Source organism: Pelophylax lessonae (assembly GCF_965119305.1).
Source record: "Pelophylax lessonae genome assembly, chromosome: 1".
Classification (NCBI taxonomy): domain Eukaryota; kingdom Metazoa; phylum Chordata; class Amphibia; order Anura; family Ranidae; genus Pelophylax; species Pelophylax lessonae.
Window position 1 is genome coordinate 118,244,812 of NC_138768.1, and position 20,095 is coordinate 118,264,906.

General features: G+C 43.1%; 1 protein-coding gene across 1 annotated transcript in view; it reads left to right on the forward strand.

The window, feature by feature from the left end:
- The window catches only part of ADAMTS6 (ADAM metallopeptidase with thrombospondin type 1 motif 6), a 448,695-nt gene that overhangs the window by 344,760 nt on the left and 83,840 nt on the right, over positions 1 to 20,095 (forward strand). Inside the window, exons 15-17 of the mRNA XM_082243714.1 lie at positions 657 to 759; positions 13,343 to 13,476; positions 17,633 to 17,756. Coding sequence (XP_082099840.1) covers positions 657 to 759; positions 13,343 to 13,476; positions 17,633 to 17,756 — 361 coding nt within the window. The remainder of the gene's footprint in view (positions 1 to 656; positions 760 to 13,342; positions 13,477 to 17,632; positions 17,757 to 20,095) is intronic.

Consider the following 20,095-nt stretch of genomic DNA (forward strand, 5'->3'; position numbering starts at 1 on the left):
CATGTCCTAAAACTCACATTGTGCTCAGGGCTATGTACCTGCATAAATGGCAGATTGTAAGCAGCAGCTGTATCCATGCATTCGCTGTGTCCTAATTACCATCAACAGGACTGCCTGTGTGGGGCCACATGAAACACCTATGCATACCATTAGGGTAAACACCATGGGCACCCTGACTGGTGTGCGACCACGCAGCCCCATACACAACAAACTGTGATGCAGATTTTTCTCTGCTTTCGCCACATCAACTTCATGGAACAACAAGTTTACTTGCTGCCTAGTATATCCCACCTACTTTCAGATGCCATTGTAAAGAAGTAATTAATGCTATTCACTTAACCTGTCAGTGGTCATAAAGTTATGGCTGATCAGTGATGGTCAGAAATGCTTTTTTTATTACCATGTTATGAATGACAATATCTCTATTCATTCTTACAGGCACAGTCCGCATGCTATGTGCCCATGTATAGGCAGGTTACAGTCCATTTAATGAAAATGTATTTCTACATTAATTAAAGTGACAGCATACAGTATATATACTTATTTATATTTTTGTGTTTGTAGATTTTTGTTTCTACGTAATACCTAAGCATTTTATCCCAACGCAGAAATATTATTTATATAAACTTTAGTTTTTTTGGGATTTATTCTTTTAGCCTTGTCCATCGGGGTCTCGAGACTTCAGAGAAAAGCAGTGTGCAGACTTTGATAGCATGCCATTTCGAGGAAAATACTACAACTGGAAACCCTACACTGGAGGTAACGTGCAATTATTTTATATTTATTGAGCATGCAAAGGAGTTGGCTGCTTAACTCCACACCCGTGTATTCCTATTGGCCTATCACAGTGATGGGTAGAATCACTGGCTTATAGGAATGTGATAAGAGGTTATGTGCAGGTACCTATAGGTGCTTGCACTAATACTGTGAACCCCAAAGCTCAAACACACGTCTTTCACTGTAGGGGGGGAGGGGGGCAACACTGGGGAAAGCCCAGGAACTAGGGGGATTCTGCACTGCACACCTATGCTGTAACTGCAGACCACTTGGTCCTTGATGATATACAGCCATTACTTGATTCAGATGTTAGTTTTGAGGTTAAAGAAGGTAGGAACATGAGCCTGCAGAGAGGGGAGAACTCTGGTACATAAATTGGCAGTCATGTTCCCCCAGCCACAGCATATTGCCAAGTTGTCTTCAGTAACTAATTTTACACCTGTTACTTCTAAGTCTGTGGAAGAGACATCAAAAAAATTATCTAAAAAATCTCAAATCTTGTTTCCAGTTCACTACATTGTGACCTAATCATACAGACTGGATCCCCAAGCAGTTCTTTACAAAATAAAGAAAGCTTGCAGGAGAAATGTCATTTGTGCAGCAGCTTCTATACACAGTACAGATGTGCCACTTTACAGGTAGACTAAGGGGATCCCCCAGGCACTATATTGAAAAAAGAAGAGGCCGGTAAATTACATATTTGCAAGCCCCACCCCCGCTCTCCAAATGAAGACATCCTCTGCAGCAGCCGGGAGGGGAGGAGGAAAGACAGAAGCACTGGGGGGGGGGGGGGGGGGGGAGGGGCAACACTGGGGAAAGCCCAGGAACTAGGGGGTTTCTGCACTGTACACCTATGCTGTAACTGCAGTTCACATAGAATTAAATCAGAACAGCTATTTTTGAGTTATCTAACTTACTAAGTTACTGTTATTATTATACAGGCTTTCTATAGTGCTAACAGTATAGTTACAAAACGGATTAGGACAAGAGGCTGAAGAGGGCACAGTGTGTGAGAGCAAGTGATACAGAAGGTAATAACTGTAAGATTTGAGTTGTAAGATTAGAGGCAGGGCAGGACTGGGTATGAAAACCAGCCCTGGAAAAAATGACATACCAGCCCCATAGCATTGCGTCATTATACTAGCGCAACGTCATTTTCAGCGCAACGTCCCTCCCCCTAATACAATGCTGATCCCCCCTCCTAATTCAATGCTGATCCCCCCTCCCCCTAATACAATGCTGATCCCCCCTCCCCCTAATACAATGCTGACCCTCCCTCCCCCTAATACAATGCTGTTCCCCCGGCCCCTCCCCCTTATAAAATGCTGACCCCCCCCTCCCCCTAATACAATGCTGTTTCCCCCCTATCCCTAATACAATACAGACCCCTTAGTAAGCCCCCTCCCAGTACAGACCCCCAGTAAGCCCCCCTCCCAGTACAGACCCCTCAGCAAGCCCCCCTCCCAGTACAGACCCCTCAGGAAGCCCCCCTCTCAGTACAGACCCCCCAGCAAGTCCCCCTCCCAGTACAGATCCCCTCCCAGTACAGACCCCTCAGCAAGCCCCCCTCACAGTACAGACCCCTCAGTCAGCCCCCCTCCCAGTACAGACCCCTCAGTCAGCCCGCCTCCCAGTACAGACCCCTCAGTCAGCCCGCCTCCCAGTACAGACCCCTCAGTCAGCCCCCCTCCCAGTACAGACCCCTCAGTCAGCCCCCCTCCCAGTACAGACCCCTCAGTAAGCCCCCCTCCCCGTACAGACCCCCCAGTAAGCCCCCCTCCCAGTACAGACCCCCTCCCAGTACAGACCCCTCCCAGTACAGACCCCTCAGTAAGCCCCCCTCCCAGTACTGACCCCTCAGTAAGCCCCCCTCCCAGTACAGACCCCTCAGTAAGCCCCCTACCAGTACAGACCCCTCAGTAAGCCCCCTCCCAGTACAGACCCCTCAGTAAGCCCCCCTCCCAGTACAGACCCCCCAGTAAGCCCCCCTCCCAGTACAGACCCCTTAGTAAGCCCCCCTCCCAGTACAGACCCCTCAGTAAGCCCCCTCCCAGTACAGACCCCTTAGTAAGCCCCCCTCCCAGTACAGACCCCTCAGTAAGCCCCCCTCCCAGTATAAACCCCCAGGAATCCCCCCTACCAGTACAGACCCCTCAGTAAGCCCCCCTCCCAGTACAGACCCCCCAGTAAGCCCCCCTCCCAGTACATACCCCTTAGTAAGCCCCCTCCCGGTACAGACCCCCTTAGTAAGCCTCCCTTCCGGTACAGACCCTTTAGTAAGCCCCCCTACCAGTACAGACCCCTTAGTAAGCCTCCCTCCCAGTACAGACCCCTCAGTAAGCCTCCCTCCCAGTACAGACCCCTCAGTAAGCCCCCATCCCAGTACAGACCCCTTAGTAAGCTCCCCTCCAAGTACAGACAGACCCCTCAGTAAGCCCCCCTCCCAATACAGACCCCTTTGAAAGCCCCCCTCCCAGTACAGACCCCTTAGTAAGCCCCCCTCCCAGTACAGACCCCTTAGTAAGCCCTCCTCCCAGTACAGACCCCTCAGTAAGCCCCCCTCCCAGTACAGAGCCCTCAGTCAGCCCCCCTCCCAGTACAGAACCCTCAGTAAGCCCCCCTCCCAGTACAGACCTCTCAGTAAGCCCCCCTCCCAGTACAGACCCCTTAGTAAGCCCCCCTCCCAGTACAGACCCCTCAGTCAGCCCCCCTCCCAGTACAGACCCCTCAGTAAGCCTCCCTCCAGTACAGACCCCTCAGGAAGCCCCCTCCCCTTACAGACCCCCCAGTAAGCCCCCCTCCCAGTACAGACCCCCCAGTAAGCCCCCCTCCCAGTACAGATCCCCTCCAAGTACAGACCCCGCAGTAAGCCCCCCTCCCAGTACAGACCCCCAGTAAGCCTCCCTCCCAGTACAGACCCCCCAGTAAGCCCCCCTCCCAGTACAGACCCCTCAGTAAGCCCCCCCTCCCAGTACAGACCCCTCAGTAAGTCCCCCTCCCAGTATAGACCCCCCAGTAAGCCCCCTCCCAGTACAGACCCCTTAGCAAGCCCCCCTCCCAGTACAGACCCCCCCAGTAAGCCCCCTCCCAGTACAGACCCCTTAGTAAGCCCCCCTCCCAGTACAGACCCCTTAGTAAGCCCCCCTCCCAGTACAGACCCTTTAGTAAGCCCCCCTACCAGTACAGACCCCTTAGTAAGCCCACCTACCAGTAAAGACCCCTCAGTAAGCCCCCCTCCCAGTGCAGACCCCTTAGTAAGCCCCCCTCCCAGTACAGACAGACCCCCTCAGTAAGCCCCCCTCCCAGTACAGAGCCCTTAGTAAGCCCCCCTCCCAGTACAGACCCCTTAGTAAGCCCCCCTCCCAGTACAGACAGACCCCTCAATAAGCCCCCCTCCCAGTACAGACCCCTAAGTAGGCCCCCCTCCCAGTACAGACCCCTAAGTAGGCCCCCCTCCCAGTACAGACCCCTTAGTAAGCCCCCCTCCCAGTACAGACCCCCCAGTAAGCCCCCCTCCCAGTACAGACCCCTTAGTAAGCCCCCCTCCCAGTACAGACCCCTTAGTAAGCCCCCCTCCCAGTACAGACCCTTTAGTAAGCCCCCCTACCAGTACGGACCCCTTAGTAAGCCCCCTACCTGTACAGACCCCTCAGTAAGCCCCCCTCCCAGTACAGACAGACCCCTCAGTAAGCCCCCCTCCCAGTACAGACCCCTTAGTAAGCCCCCCTCCCAGTACAGACCCCTTAGTAAGCCCCCCTCCCAGTACAGACAGACCCCTCAGTAAGCCCCCCTCCCAGTACAGACCCCCCAGTAAGCCCCCCTCCCACTACAGACCCCTTAGTAAGCCCCTCCCAGTACAGTCTACAGACCCCTTAGTAAGCCCCACTCCCAGTACAGACAGACCCCTCAGTAAGCCCCCTCACCTGCGATCACATCACATGCTGGCGTGTGATGTCTCGTCTGTGTCACAGGAGGAGGGATCATCCTTGTCGGCGCCGTGACAGACATTCTTCAGCAGCTGCCACTGCCAGTCAGCTCGCCTCATGCACCAGCACCGTCGGCGATCCGCCGCGCAGGGGCAGCCACCTCGTGACGTCACGCCGCTCACATCAGCTGACGTAGAAGAGACGGAGCCCAGCGGGGGGGATGGGGGGGGAGCAGTGCAGGCCTGCAGCGGCCAACCATCATCAGCGGCGACCGGCGAGTGGCCCCAATCAATGCAGCGGCCGCCAATGCTTAAAGCGGCGCTGCGGGTGGCCTTGCCTTAAAGCAACCCCAGGGCCGGCGGCCCACCGGGAATCTTCCCGGTATCCCGATAGGCCAGTCCGGCCCTGATTAGAGGCGGCATAGGCTTCTCTATAGAGTAGAGTTTTCAAGCAGACAGAGTAGAAGATAGCTGGACAGATTGGGGTAGGGAGAGGCTTCTATAAGTGAGCATGGGAGATGGTGATGAAGGAGCTTGTGAGTAGGAGATCTGATCAGATCAGCAGAAGTCAATCTGTAGTTACCTAGAAAACGGAATGTTACACAGCAGGTCTAGGGTTTTCTTTCTACAATTTTTTCCTTATTCTAATTTTGTACTAACTTAATTTGCTGTTCATTCATTGCTGCCTGCCAAGCTGTTTTGTTGCAAACTCCCCTGGTATGTGGGAGGGATCCAGCAAAATGCTATACCCACCACCTATTACATGATCTGTAAATGAAAAGTTGCTCTGGATAATAGTTTGGGGGAGGGTTGCTCGCTGCATTCCTGTAATTTACAGGGGCTTCTGCACACAGGGGCCATAGACATTCTCCTGCTGTCCAGCATGATCTGTCAATAGGCGGAACAGCAAGTGATTTCTAGTAAAAACCCTAAAACTCAGAGGCAATAAATACATTACACAACATATTAGGGCATCAGAAATTTAAAGCGACATTAAACCCAAAACAAAAAATATAATAACATGCATCTTATCAATCATTAGATGTGGTGGTTGCATTCTTTTTCAGCCTGGTGATCTGGCCAGTAACACGCCTCCTTTATTAAAACGCCTCAACTCTGGATGAAGGAGCATAGGGGCACATTTGGAAAGCAGCATTGTCAGTCTGAGGGGATTGTTAGATGTACTAGCAGATTTAAATACGCAAACAAATTGAAACCAAACTCCAACCAACACTTTATAAGCAGTTACAGCAGTTTTTTCTCTTTTGAAATAAAAGTTTTTCATAAATAAATAAAAGCTGATCAGTGTAAACATCCCTGCTAATGTTAACTGTTTTGTCTCATCCATGAACTTATACATCTGCAAGCGAGCTTGTTCTTTTGAAAACAACAGACTTACTGGCCAGAACAACAGATGAAAATAAAGGAAAGAAAGCTTAAAAAAGAAAACCAATGCAGCCATCACATCTAAGAATTGGGAGGCTGCAATATAATAAATGTTTTCTTTTGGGTTTAATACTGCTTTAAGTATAACTTTACAGGAGTGACTACAGATTAGCCTTAAGCATTCACAACTTTAGCCCCTTTTAACTTGCACCCTTTGTCTGTTCTTGTATGCAGGCAGTGCTGTAAGATGAACTACCAGATCTTTGTTTAGCACATTTTCTATATAATACTATGCAGAATTCATTGGCAGGTAATGACTGCTAGTGCCACCTCCTTGTGAATTCTCCAGGGTTAGAAATAGAAAATGTACTCCAGAGAAGGCAACCAGAAAGTTTAGCTTACAGCAGGGTTCTAGCTGTCACAATAGGTTAGAAGTGGAGATTGCCCCATTAGTGTTCCACAGCAATCACAGACCTGGCCTGGTGTAGAGGGAATGTGGACAGTTGGCACATGTTTACTAAGCTAATTTGAAGGCTTTTCACCTGACACATTGGTGGCAAACTGTGACTAGGGTTGGTAATGCTCCATGTTTGCCAGCTCCAGGTCTGCAATGGCTCCAGCAAATAAGCTTCCTCTCCAGGCTTGCTTCAGAGCCTAAACAATCCCTCAACTTCGTAAGCAACGCTCCAGCTCCAAGCATCTTAGCCAGCTCTGAACTTACATAGTTACATAGTAGTTGAGGTTGAATAAAGACAATAGTCCATCCAGTTTAACCTGAATCTTGGTCTTGCCAACTCTAGTTTGAGGTACCACCTGGCTGGAAATACCTTAAAACAGGCTCCCTTCTGTTATAAATATTGTTTTTTTTTTTTCTGAAGGGAGATTGCAAGTAATGATGTGGTAGTAAACACCAAAGATAGACCACATTGGACTTTGTCATAGATATGTTGATAGAAAAAGCTAAATTGCCGGTTTATAAAGCTGTAATGCTAGCCAAATTCCATGACTTACAGTATTGCATTGGACTGGAGAAGACCTGCTGATTTGTGCTAGGGATAAGCTCTTTCTCATGTTACATGATGAACTAAGAGCAGACTCCTAAACCACATGCCTGCCATACAAGCAGCAGATAATGATTTAAGATTCCACCCATAATCCTTCCTCCTGCTATTATACAGACACAGTGCTGTCTGCTTGAGAAACGAAAAACCTGTAAACTGTTACTGATCTGAATTTTGTAACATTTCACTGTGCTGCATCCCAGAGCCTTACTAGAAAGGAAAATTAGATCATCCTTTTAATGTGCTTTTCCATTGACTTAATCATTTAAAGGACTTTTTTTTAAATTTTACCATGAATTAGAAGCACATATAATGCTAAAATGGGACACAACAGGAAATCATTTAGAATATGTCACTTGTTTTCAAATATGCATCAAGAAACTGCTATTAAAGAGGATTTCCATTTTAGTTTATTTGTTGGCTTCTTCTTGAGGCTTCAACCTGTCATTACAGCCTCTAAAGCCATTTTCATGATTGGCCAGGCTACTAAAACAAAAATTTACTGAGTAGAGAAATACTCTCTTTAAACATGATCATTTTTCATCTAGGATCACTCAGGGTACACAGATCACCTACTAACCTTCTGTAATGTTCATCCTGGCCTTTATTTTTTTAACTTTGTTAATATAACTGCTAAAATCCTATGTTGCTGCTTCAGCACCCAGTAAAAGGTCCAAAATCTGAACCTGGAAGATGTGGCACAGCTATTCCCAGGGTTCAAGCAGAAAGCTTGAGTAGCAAGAATCTTGTGACAAGATGCCCCCCACCTTACCAGAAACATGGTCATAGACTTAGCCACCTCCATTTATTTCCATTGTGTCCCAAAACCATGAAAACCTGGGTCTCTTTACTATGCTGAAAGTGAACAGATATGTTGAGCAGACTGCCTGCTCCCCTTTCCTCCCTGTTGCCATGAGGTTGGATGGGTGACGTAAAAGGCTAATGAGGAGGCAACAGGAACATAAAAGGTGGGCCACAGAATGCTCAGGGCAGCTTTGCTTTACTGGTGGCTTAATACAGAGATCCAGGTTTTTGGGATCCTGGACTACTCTGGAAATAAGCATGGGTGCAGGCACATGGAAGTGCATTTGTGCCCTTTTGCTGGTTCAGTACCACACTGAATTTCACTTTTTCCACTTTACTAAGGTGCGTTGAGTGGAACTTCTGAATTCACTAAAGTGTCGATGTGTGCTGACTTGCATAAGTAGATCACATATTGACTAATCTTGCTGCTGAGCTGCCTTCTTTAATTATTGAAAAGTTACCCAAAAAAAAAAAATGAAAGCTAGACTCTGGGGTACACGCTCACCTAATTTGGTGGGATTCTGTGTAGTTTTCTGAAAGATGGCCAAATGTTACATTTTTTCAACAAATGCAGAAATAATTGTCCCGCATGAACAATTCCAGATTTATGCAGTCAAAGTTATTCCTGACTATGTCTAGCTGCACACCTTCATGGATTAAATGCATGAAAGTTAATAAACATCAGCCTATAGAACCACTTTAAATGAAACCTCATCTTTGAATAAAAACAGGTCTACTACATACAGTATATGCAAGGGTTGAGCAACACTTTTCACTAGTATTACTTGGATTCCTTTTGAAGTAACTATGCAGTCCAGAAAAAAGAGCTACCTGTTACCACTTCATCAGTTCAGTTCAGGGCAGGCCTGTACCAAGCTGAATGATTACACAGCAGAGGGAAGAACATCTTAATCCTAATATATTTCGTAACTGTGCAATACAAATTATTATGTTGTAATTGAAAAGGAAATTGCACTACATAATTCCTATTTACTGCAGTGTAGATGTTATCCATTTGGGTAGCTAACCATTTATATGGCAAGATGCCTTTTAGCTGCTACCCATCTTACATAAGTCTATCTAAAGTCCAAACTTATCTTTTTTGTTTTTTTTTGTTTTATATAAAGTAGGGAAGGGTAGGAGCCCATGTCAGGTTTATATTGCTGCATCTTTCCCCAGTGGAGAGTTTCACCCTCTCTGTTTATCCTGATGACCAAAGTCATCAGTACATGAATTGAGGGAAAATCCAAAGTTTTGAATTGTCACTTAAACAGGATTAAAGAGGATCTTTTTCTTCCAATGGGGATTCTTGTTCTAGGGACAACTGTCTAAAGCAGGCCATACACCAGTAGAATTTTGTTGGTTCAATTCTTCTCATAGTTAGTGGGGCCAAATAGTCTATCATTTGTGAACTTAGTGCCGTCAAATCCAAAGAAGCAGGATGGAAAATGTTTTTTGAGAGTATTAATACATCTGGGATTACATTTAAGTAGCAGATCTGGACAACATTTTAAGGGCTTTCAAACAAAATTGATTAACTCAATGATGACATGAGGGAATGCTCTGACAAACAAATTTTCAGAATTTTCATACAAACGTTCAAACATTCTACTGGTTCATGGCCAGCTTAAGGGTAGTTTTCCCTCACTTTAAAGAGATTTCCTCTTATTTCTCTTTGTTGTTTTAGGGCAGGAATTTAAAGGAAATATCCCCAATGGGTCTTATGGGTCAATGGGTCAATAAAAAAGGTTTCTCTGTTAGATATACTTTATAGTTACATAGTTACATAGTAGTTGAGGTTGAATAAAGACAATAGTCCATCCAGTTCAACCTGTGTAGGTGTGTGTGGCCGTAATCCTCTCTCATACCCCTGAATGTTCTGATCATTGAGATGTACGTCCAAGAGTCTTTGTAAAGCAACCATACTTCCCGCAGAAACCACCTCTTGTGGTAGAGAATTCCACAATCCTGTAGCCCTAACGGTAAAGAATCCCCTATGTTGCCTGAGGTTAAAACGCTTTTCCTCTAATCGCATTGTATGCCCTCGAGTCCTCATGCAATCCTTTCGACTGAATAGCTTTTTTTCAATGCTGAGATCACCATTGAGGTATTTATAAATTGCTATCATGTCCCCTCTCAGGGGTCTCTTCTCCAGGGAGAATAAATCAAGCGATTGCAGACGCTCTTCATAATTAAGGTCCTCCAATCCCCTAATTAGTTTAGTTGCCCTTCTCTGGACTCTCTCCAACTCCACTACATCCCTCCTGAGCACTGGCTCCCAGATCTTTCTCCATTTTTGATTCCCCCAAAGGTTCCACCCCTAAAGTGTATTGTGCTTTTATGTTTTTAGTCCCCAAGTGCAAAATCTTACACTTCTCCACATTAAACCTCATTTGCCATGTCTTTGCCCACTCTGTTATTTTGTCCAGGTCATTCTGTAGGATATCTGCTTCATGCCGTGCAGTTATTGCCCTGCCCAATTTTGTGTCATATGCAAAAACTGATATAGAACTACTGATCCCGTCCTCAATGCTGTTTATGAATAAATTGAACAGGGTTGGTCCCAGGACTGAGCCTTGGGGGACCCCACTTACCACCTCAGACCAGTATGCGCTATTTATTACCACCCTTTGGACACACCCTTTTAGCCAGTTCCATATCCAAGAGAAAACCTTGCGGTCGATGCCTGCAGACCTTATTTTATAAATTAAGCGCTTGTGAGGAACTGTATCAAACGCCTTAGCGAAAGCCAGCTACACCACATCCACTGGTCTCCCCCCTATCTAGCTTACAGCTCACCTCCTCGTAGAATGTTAAGAGATTGGTTTGACAAGAACGCCCATTTGTAAAGCCGTGCTGATTACTGCTGATGATGTTGTTGTCTTTAGCAAACTCTACTATATAGTCCCTTATCATCCCCTCCAGAAGTTTACATACTATCGATGTCAGACTGAGAGGCCTATAATTTCCCGGGACATGCCTCTGCCCTTTTTAGAATATTGGTATCATGTTAGCTTTCCTCCAATCCCCTGGTACATTTCCTGTCATAATAATGTCAGCAAAGATCAGTAACAGTGGTCTAGATATAGTCTTACTAGGTTCTTTGAGTACTCTCGGATGTACGCTATCCGGGCCTGGTGATTTATTTGTGTTAATTTTATCCAGCCTTTCCCCGATTTCACCCTCTGTTAGCCATAGCGGTAGGTCCTGTGTATTACTACTAACCATACAGTCATGGTCAGTGTACCCCTCCTTTTCCTGTGTAAAGACTGAGGAGAAAAATGCGTTCAGCACGCTTGCTTTTTTAGTGTTGACAGTTTTGAAAGAATTGAAGTCAGGTTTATTTGAAGACTTATTTATCCCATCCAGCAATCCTAAGAATCTTTTTTTTCCTTCACCCAAAAGCTGTAAATCTGCTCCTGTTGAACAGGTGAAATAGGATTTGCAATATGAGCTTCAGAAGACGAAAGTGCATTCCTAATACTTTGCCGGGTTCTGTCACGGCTGCACCTCGGAGTAGATGGCTGGAATTTTTCAGCATTAATTCTATAGCCATAACGTTTACATAAGTGACATTCTTTGTCTAGTGGGCTGAGGTCATGCGTTTTCTCTTTACAAAACACACTGACTGACTTACAGTGTCTGCTCTAATGTACATAGAGGTGACATGAGGTGAAACAGATGGCCAAAAAAGGACAGATCAGGTCACAAGTGGGTCAGAAGTGTGTAAATAAGGAAGAACTATTAGGCAGTGACTTACAATTAGTAGTTATTTCATGGAAGCAGGGGTCAGGTAGCTTTTAAATCTGAACATGATCCCATTTTTTTTAAGTGCATGTAAAACCCAAATTGCTTTTTTTAGGTAGAGTAGATCATGGTTAGGACCTCTGTTTTTTTCCTTTCTTTTTGCTATCTGGGGATCTAGGTAAGTTTTACTTCACTTCATTATCCAAATACACAACTAAAAGCAAGAGTAAATCTCTCTAAAGTGAGGGGAAAGCCTCCCTGGCACAGATGTACTTAATCATCCTAAACCAGGGTTCTGTGGTTCCTCCAGAAGTTGTATGGGGTTCCTTGAGTGGTGGCTGATTGACCTCCCATACAATTATGTCTGCATAGTTCTGGAGTCAATGCCATTTGGCACAGCCAACTGTGTGACATTAATTATCTTTTTAGCTTCTTACAGCTACTTTGCCTATTACGCCCAATAAAATGGTTTTAGAAGGGGTTCCCTGAGATGGTGACCAGGAAACTCCACAGCTTTGTTAAAGCCAGAAAATCTACCCCATTTTTCTTAATTTGAGTATTACGACAATTTTAACATTTTAATTAAATATTTTCCTTCTTACATTCAAGCAGGGGTTAATCAGAGGTGGGAAAAGTTTTTTTTTTTTTTTTTTTTCCAAGGCCTGTGGCATTTATACTTAGAGTCAGATGGTCCTGAGACATGTGGAATTGGAGTGAGAATTCTTGAAAATACATATGCCATTCCTGTGTGTTCAGGTACATGGGACTTGGACCCTGGAATTTTCTGGCTTAGCATCTTAAACTCTAATTGGCCTCTTTTTTTTTAAGTGAAGCATATATTGCATTCCCATTTAACCTCTTTAATTAAAAGGCAGAGACCAGTGGTGTACACAGCTGCAACCAGTCAGAATTCAGCTTTCAGCGCCTTAGGGCACACAGTGAAATTAAATCCAATTTCTGACTAATTGCTAGTTTCTCTACACCACTGTTATTTGTTTTGTTTTTCAAGTGTTTCTTTTAGGAGTGAAGGTGTTGCCATTAATGGCAAGCTGAAAATGCTAGTTGCCTGGCTGTGTCTGATTTAAGTACTTTAAAGTCACAGCCCAAGAACAGGTATAATGTAAATGAGTGCCAGCATTGTGGCAGAATTCTTTGTTTTATGCTTGTCCAGGTCAACACTTCAGCTTGAATTAAAGACAAAGTACCAGCATAAACAGCCAGGATACAAGAATTCTCATATGAAGTAATCAGCAATAGCAACCTCTGTTATTCCCTTATGACTGACTGCCTATAAATAAGCCCAGAGCTTGATTTTGGCAATGTTTTCCTTTTTCTAATTCATAGGATTACGCCTATGAGTTAGTACTTGTGACTCCAGCTCTCTGCACGGAAGCTGTAAGGAAATTGCTGAGTTATATTTTATTGACAGCAATTTGTTTAAATGTGTACGTAAAAGCAGACTGTGTTGCTCGTCATATTTAAACTTGACTTTGCAACTGTTTAAGTTGAAGAAAAATTATTATATCTTTGGCTTAAGTATATTAACTGTAGCATGTTTTTTTCTGCAATGGCTGTTCTGCGGTTTGAAATGTTGCAGGCCACATATAAAACATTAATATCTCTGTCCATTCTGCAATCACAGGTGGTGTTAAATCGTGTGCATTAAACTGTTTGGCTGAAGGCTATAACTTTTACACTGAGCGGGCCCCTGCTGTTATAGATGGAACACGCTGCAATTCCGATTCCCTGGATATCTGCATCAACGGAGAATGCAAGGTTAATGGCTTTACATTTTAACAAACACCTGGACATCTAAACATTTGTCTGATAACAGTTCTCTCCCCCTTTTTGTTTTCTTTAAGACATTCAGTCTTGATTTAGATCCCACTTTCGACAAAAATGTTCGGCAAAGAAAGCCACGTTCTTGCTGGCGCTCTTAAACGTACTCGCCCACATGGGAATGCACAGGTGTTCTGCGCATCCCTGTGCATGCAGTCCTGGTCATGTCAATTGGGATGCAGCAGCTGCACGATCACAGCTGCTGCTCCCAAATTGACATCCAAATACAGGCGCACACAACTGTGATACTAAGAACAGAGGCTGTGTCTATGCAGCCACTGTGTCCTAATTGGCGTGAATGACACTACCTGCACGGGGATACACAGAACACCTGTGCATGCCTGTGCATGCCTAAGTGTGGAAACATGGCTCTCGCATGGGCATAAGCTCAAGTACGCCTGCGAAAACAAGGCCGAACAGTGCTGGAAATCCAATTATACAGTTATTTAGCTAAAGTAGAGGCATATGCTCAAGTACGTCTGTGTGAACGAGGCCGAATAGTGCTGGAAATCCAATTATACAGTTATTTAGCTATAGTAGAACACCAGACAAAATGTATTTTCTAGTTTGGACAGATGGGGTAGAGTTAAATAATATATGAAGCAAAACTTTGTTTCTTCATTTTTAGTAGGGAATGGTAAAACCCCCTGTTGTTTTTTTTTTCCCCCCTTCACTTCTTGTCCTGTACACACAAGCGGAAGTAAAAAAATTATCTCCAAAGTAAGGGAAATCTCCTCTTAGACAGCTGACATTGGAACTAGTGTCCCCAATGGAAGATTCTCCCTCTGTGTTATGATGAAAAATGTTGCATTTCCCATCATTTTCAGTTTTGGTAACAATGGTTAAACAGAGAGAGTGAATCCACATAGTGGGACACCATTAAGTCCTGATGGGTTCTAACCTATCACCACTATGCAAAAGTAAGCAAACAATTTTGATTTTAGATTACGTTAAATCTTATTTGAGGATTTTATTTATGCTTTTCTTCAGAGGACCCACTCTACTTTCTGTGTGTCGCAAAGTCAGATTGAGACTTTCTCGGAGAGCCATAAAAGCACTTTTGCTAGAAAAGTGAGGAAGGGTTTGAATTTATGCCAGGTATTTGTTGTTGATGTCTGTTCCTATTGGTGAGATCTGCTTACTTCCTGTTGTGTTATTGGGAAAAGATGATAAGAAAAAATCTCCCCAACAGAGACACAGGTAGCAGGAAAAATATGTTTACCTTTTGTCATGCTATCCAAAATAAATAAAATGGAAATATTTAATATTTGAAAAATAGAGAGAATGGGATTTTATCGGTGCAAAGAAAACCAAAATTGTATAAAAGGTATAACAAAATTTTGTTGAGACAGTTAAATTAAAAACAATTTTGCATGTAATAAAAGCAAAGCACAATGGTCAAACGATTGGTGTATGCATGCAGTGACTCCTGCTCAACATGTTTGGCCAACAATGGCTTCTTCCGGAGACTTTAATGAGTCCCGCATACAAAATCGCTAACTTGGCCTATAATAAGGACATGCTGCATATCAGGAGAGTGGTCAGAAGGAGATATCAGTGAAACTGTAGGGACTGCAAGTGACCTGTCCAGGAGAGACCTATGAATGCTAGAGTACTAACCAGAGGTGGAGAGATATTTGCCTTAATGTAATTTGCTAAGGACTTCAATCTGGGATACAATCTTAGAATTGACCTGATCTGCATACTCTTTGGCAATCCTCCCTTTTTTGGTCATCTGGTCCGATTTGGTTGCACTTTTCCTGGTTCAGACCTGGCATTTCTGATTTTACTGTGGATTCCATTTCACTCCTTAAGGTTTCACTGATATCTACTCCTGACAACTCTCCTGATATGCAGCATGTCCGTATTATATGCACAGTTAGAGATTTTGTATGCGGGACTCATTAAAGTCTCCTAACGAAGCCATTGGTTGGTGAAACATGTTGAGCAGGAGTCACTGCATGCATACACCAATCGTATAACCGTTGTGCTATGTTTTTATTACATGCAAAATTGTTTTTAATTTAACTGTCTCAATAACATTGTGTTACACTTTTTATACAATTTTGATTTTCTTTGCACCGATAAAATCCCATTCTCTCTATGTTTCAAATATTTTTGACCATAAAGGGATGTGGTACGTTTAAATTCTTTGACACCTGGCAACATATTCTTTGAAAATATTTAATGTTAAATGGATTTCCAAACCTTTTAAATCCTACATGTGACTAGAACAATAGCAAATCCATTATTTTTTTATTGTTGTTTGCAGTAATTGATTTTTGTTGTAGCCGGTGCTGCAGGCATATCTATAATTGTCCCAAGAAAACTCAGGACCTGTAGCAATAAGGAGTAACAACTGTACTTGTACAACGAAAAGTCCGAAACAGGTCGGGAGTTTCCAAGCTTCCTCAAAATTCCCTTTATTAAGGTTATACATTTGCAGTGTTATGCCACAAGCTACGAGAGAAATGTCTTCAACAGCAAGTATTACCAAAAAGAATACCTAAAGTAGATTATTTCGTGTTGTGACTGCATTTGTTTTTTCTGTATTTTTTATCTAGTGATCCTGCCAGTGACACTCTTCCTGTCCTAGACTAAACTAGACCCTAAACTACTTTGCTAATTGATTACAAACACCTCTCTGTCTCCTGATCTCCATTACATTGGGGGTAGGGGTTCTGTCATTTTTTTAGAAGATAGCTGATAACATTGTTTAAGATTTCAGTTCAGTACACAGTAAGTTACAAGGATACTGGACTTCTAGGAAGATCTACAATTATTTTCTGTACTTGTAGAAAATGTACTTAGCCCTAAAAAAAGAGAACTAATGCAGGCAACACATAACTGGTAAGCTTAATAAAAATTATTAATCAGCGCTAACCAATAAAAAAAAAAAAAAAACTATGTATGACCCCAATTAATTGCTAAATAGCCAGATAAGGGGACCGATGGCTGCCAACATAAAGTGCATTCACCTAACACCAAAATAGACTTAGAAAGATTGTTGGTCACTATCACCAAGTAAAGTTGTAATGAATGGGACATATCAAGTTCTGGGGTTTTTTGGTTAATAGCTATGGTTACTGTGAGATCATTCCATCAAAAATGTTTTTTGCAGGCAGTGCATTTTATGGTCATTGCTAATATACGTTCTTTATGGGTTTTGCTGGGTTTATTTACCACTGCAGTCCTGTGCTTGATAACTTCTATGGTTTTGGCAGAACTAGATTGACCAGTAGTGGGTCTTGACCAGGTACCAGATTCTCCATAAAAGGCCATGACTGAAAGGCAATTCTGTCAATGGGGACAATGTCAAAATCACTGAAATTCAACTTCCATTACCACTAGGAGCAGGGTCTCTGCTGCTTTAAAAACATTGCTAATATTCAGTCCCTAGCAAATGAGCAGAGAGAGAGCAAGTGATATATTGCCGGTTCAGGCAGCAAGACACCATCTCCATCATATGATGTATGTTCATTCCCAGGGATTCTGCTTTTGGCAGACAGTTGCTGGTGATAGACTCATTGATCTGACATGGGCTGTATTTCTACAGAGAATCTGGCAGTGCTTGGGTGATACAATGCTTGGCATAAAATTGAGCATCATCTGTCATGGTTACTGTGAGTAAGGCCAAGATGTTGTTGGAGAGATCTGCCTGCTGAGACTGCAAAGACTTGTAACAAACACACTGGTGATAAGACTCATCAAAGTCCACCAATGCTAATTAATCATGTTTGAGTGTTCTGACCCTTCAAAACATAACAAAAGGGTTGATCAAATTTACCTTTTTTAAAGGTGTTTAAGTAAGTAACACTTTATAGGTGCATCCCACAACTGGAGGCTATCTAGAGTCTTCACTGAATGGCTGATAAAATTTGACTTTAGCTCAAGAGAAATCAAAAACACAGTTTTACTTCACGTGAAAGTGTATATTTTAAAGCATGTCACTGCTGTGCAATGGATGATTTTTAAGGATTGTGAAATGTGTGGTAAAGGCTTTGAACTTCTCTAATGAAATAATATTTGAGGGCAATTGTCTTACTAGGTATCCTACAATAATGATCAACTTTTGTTAATCTCTTTTGGTTAGCATGTAGGTTGTGATAACATTTTGGGCTCAGATGCCAAAGAAGACAGGTGCCGAGTATGTGGGGGAGATGGAAGCACTTGTGAAGCTATAGAGGGATTCTTCAATGATTCACTACCCAGAGGAGGTAAGTTAAAAATGTATGGCTCAAAGGGATGGAACGGTTGACAAACATCACATTTCAGGCTTAAAATTTAAAAAAAATCTTTTAGCAAAGAGGAAACAGTAGCTCATTTGGAATTGTACTACTAATGGTATACTTTTTCTTTGTTTACCACTAATACTCTAATTTTCAAAAGCAGAGATGTTGTTTAAATGATGGGAAAAACATAAGAAAAAAAATTGGATTTTAAAGGCCACAAAAGGAGGGATGATCACAATTGTATATAATAAATACTTTTTATTACATCCAAAAAACGTTAAAAATTATTTACACAGAACAAAATATTCAACATTTAAAAGATATTTTCCTTGTTGGAATATTACTAGATAACAAAAGATCCCAGGAAATAGTGTAGGTCTTCAAAGCCGAAGAGTTTAACCACAAGCTTCAACAGGGCTATACAGACCATACAATACTTGTCTACAAGAAAATATATACAAAAATAATTTTTACATCCAAAACATGTTTTTCAATTGTATTGCACATAGCTACAGCGAAGAGCATACGGACACAGACCTGATAACTGCATGTGCAGGGAAAATTCCCCCCCCCTGGGGCAGGCGCCGGGACCATATATAAAGAAGCGACCATCTGTTTTGGACAATAAACAATATCAAACAGTTGAAGTCAAATAGCCAATGGGAGTTGAGAGCTCAAACTGACACACAAACTTACTAGTATTCGTAGTAAAATAGTCCGCAACTGATGAAGCCACCCAGAAGGAACAATGGGCAAATTATATAATTGGCACACCTTACCGTCTGTAGAACTGGTTCCTAGTAATATGAATCCATATCTATCTGTAAGGATAATTGGTAATGAGCAAGTAATGCTATAGGTATCAAAGTTACAGGAAAGACCTACCTATCACAATACTGTATAGGGATAATCACTTCAATCTTCAGCCTAGGGGATATTCAGATAGGTATATACAGTCAGGTCCATAAATATTGGGACATCAACACAATTCTAATGGTTTTGGCTCTATACACAGCCACAAAAATGAAACAAACAAGATGTGCTTTAACTGCAGACTTTCCGCTTTAATTTGAGGGTATTTACATCCAAATCAGGTGAACGGTGTAGGAATTACAACAGTTTGTATATGTGCCTCCCACTTTTTAAGGGACCAAAAGTAATGGGACAGATTAACAATCATAAATCAAACTTTCACTTTTTAATACTTGGTTCCAAATCCTTTGCAGTGAATTACATCCTGAAGTCTGAAATGCATAGACATCACCAGACGCTGGGTTTCATCTCTGGTGATGCTCTGCCAGGCCTCTACTGCAACTGTCTTCAGTTCCTGCTTGTTCTTGGGGCATTTTCCCTTCAGTTTTGTCTTCAGCAAGTGAAATGCATGCTCAATTGTATTCAGGTCAGGTGATTGACTTGGCCATTGCATAACATTCCACTTCTTTCCCTTAAAAAACTCTGTGGTTGCTTTCGCAGTATGCTTCGGATCATTGCCCATCTGCACTGTGAAGCGCCGTCCAATGAGTTCTGAAGCATTTGGCTGAATATGAGCAGATAATATTGCCCGAAACACTTCAGAATTCATCCTGCTGCTTTTGTCAGCAGTCACATCATCAATAAATACAAGAGAACCAGTTCCATGGGCAGCCATACATGCCCACGCCATGACACTACCACGACAATGCTTCACTGATGAGGGGGTATGCTTTGGATCATGAGCAGTTCCTTTCCTTCTCCATACTCTTCTCTTCCCATCACTCTGGTACAAGTTGATCTTGGTCTCATCTGTCCAAAGGGTGTTGTTCAAGAACTGTGAAGGCTTTTTTAGATGTTGTTTGGCAAACTCTAATCTGGCCTTCCTGTTTTTGAGGCTCACCAATGGTTTATATCTTGTGGTGAACCCTCTGTATTCACTCTGGTGAAGTCTTCTCTTGATTGTTGACATTGACACACATGCACCTACCTCCTGGAGAGTGTTTTTGATATGGCCAACTGTGGTGAAGGGTGTTTTCTTCACCAGGGAAAGAATTATTCGGTCATCCACCACAGTTGTTTTCCGTGGTCTTCCGGGTCTTTTGGTGTTGCTGAGCTCACGGTGCGTTCTTTCTTTTTAAGGAAGTCCCAAACAGTTGATTTGGCCACACCTAATGTTTATGCTATCTCTCTGATGGGTTTGTTTTGTTTTTTCTGCCTAATGATGGCTTGCTTCACTGATAGTGACAGCTCTTTGGATGTCATATTGAGAGTTGACAGCAACAGATTCCAAATGCAAATAGCACACTTGAAATGAACTCTGGACCTTTTATCTGCTCCTTGTAAATGGGATA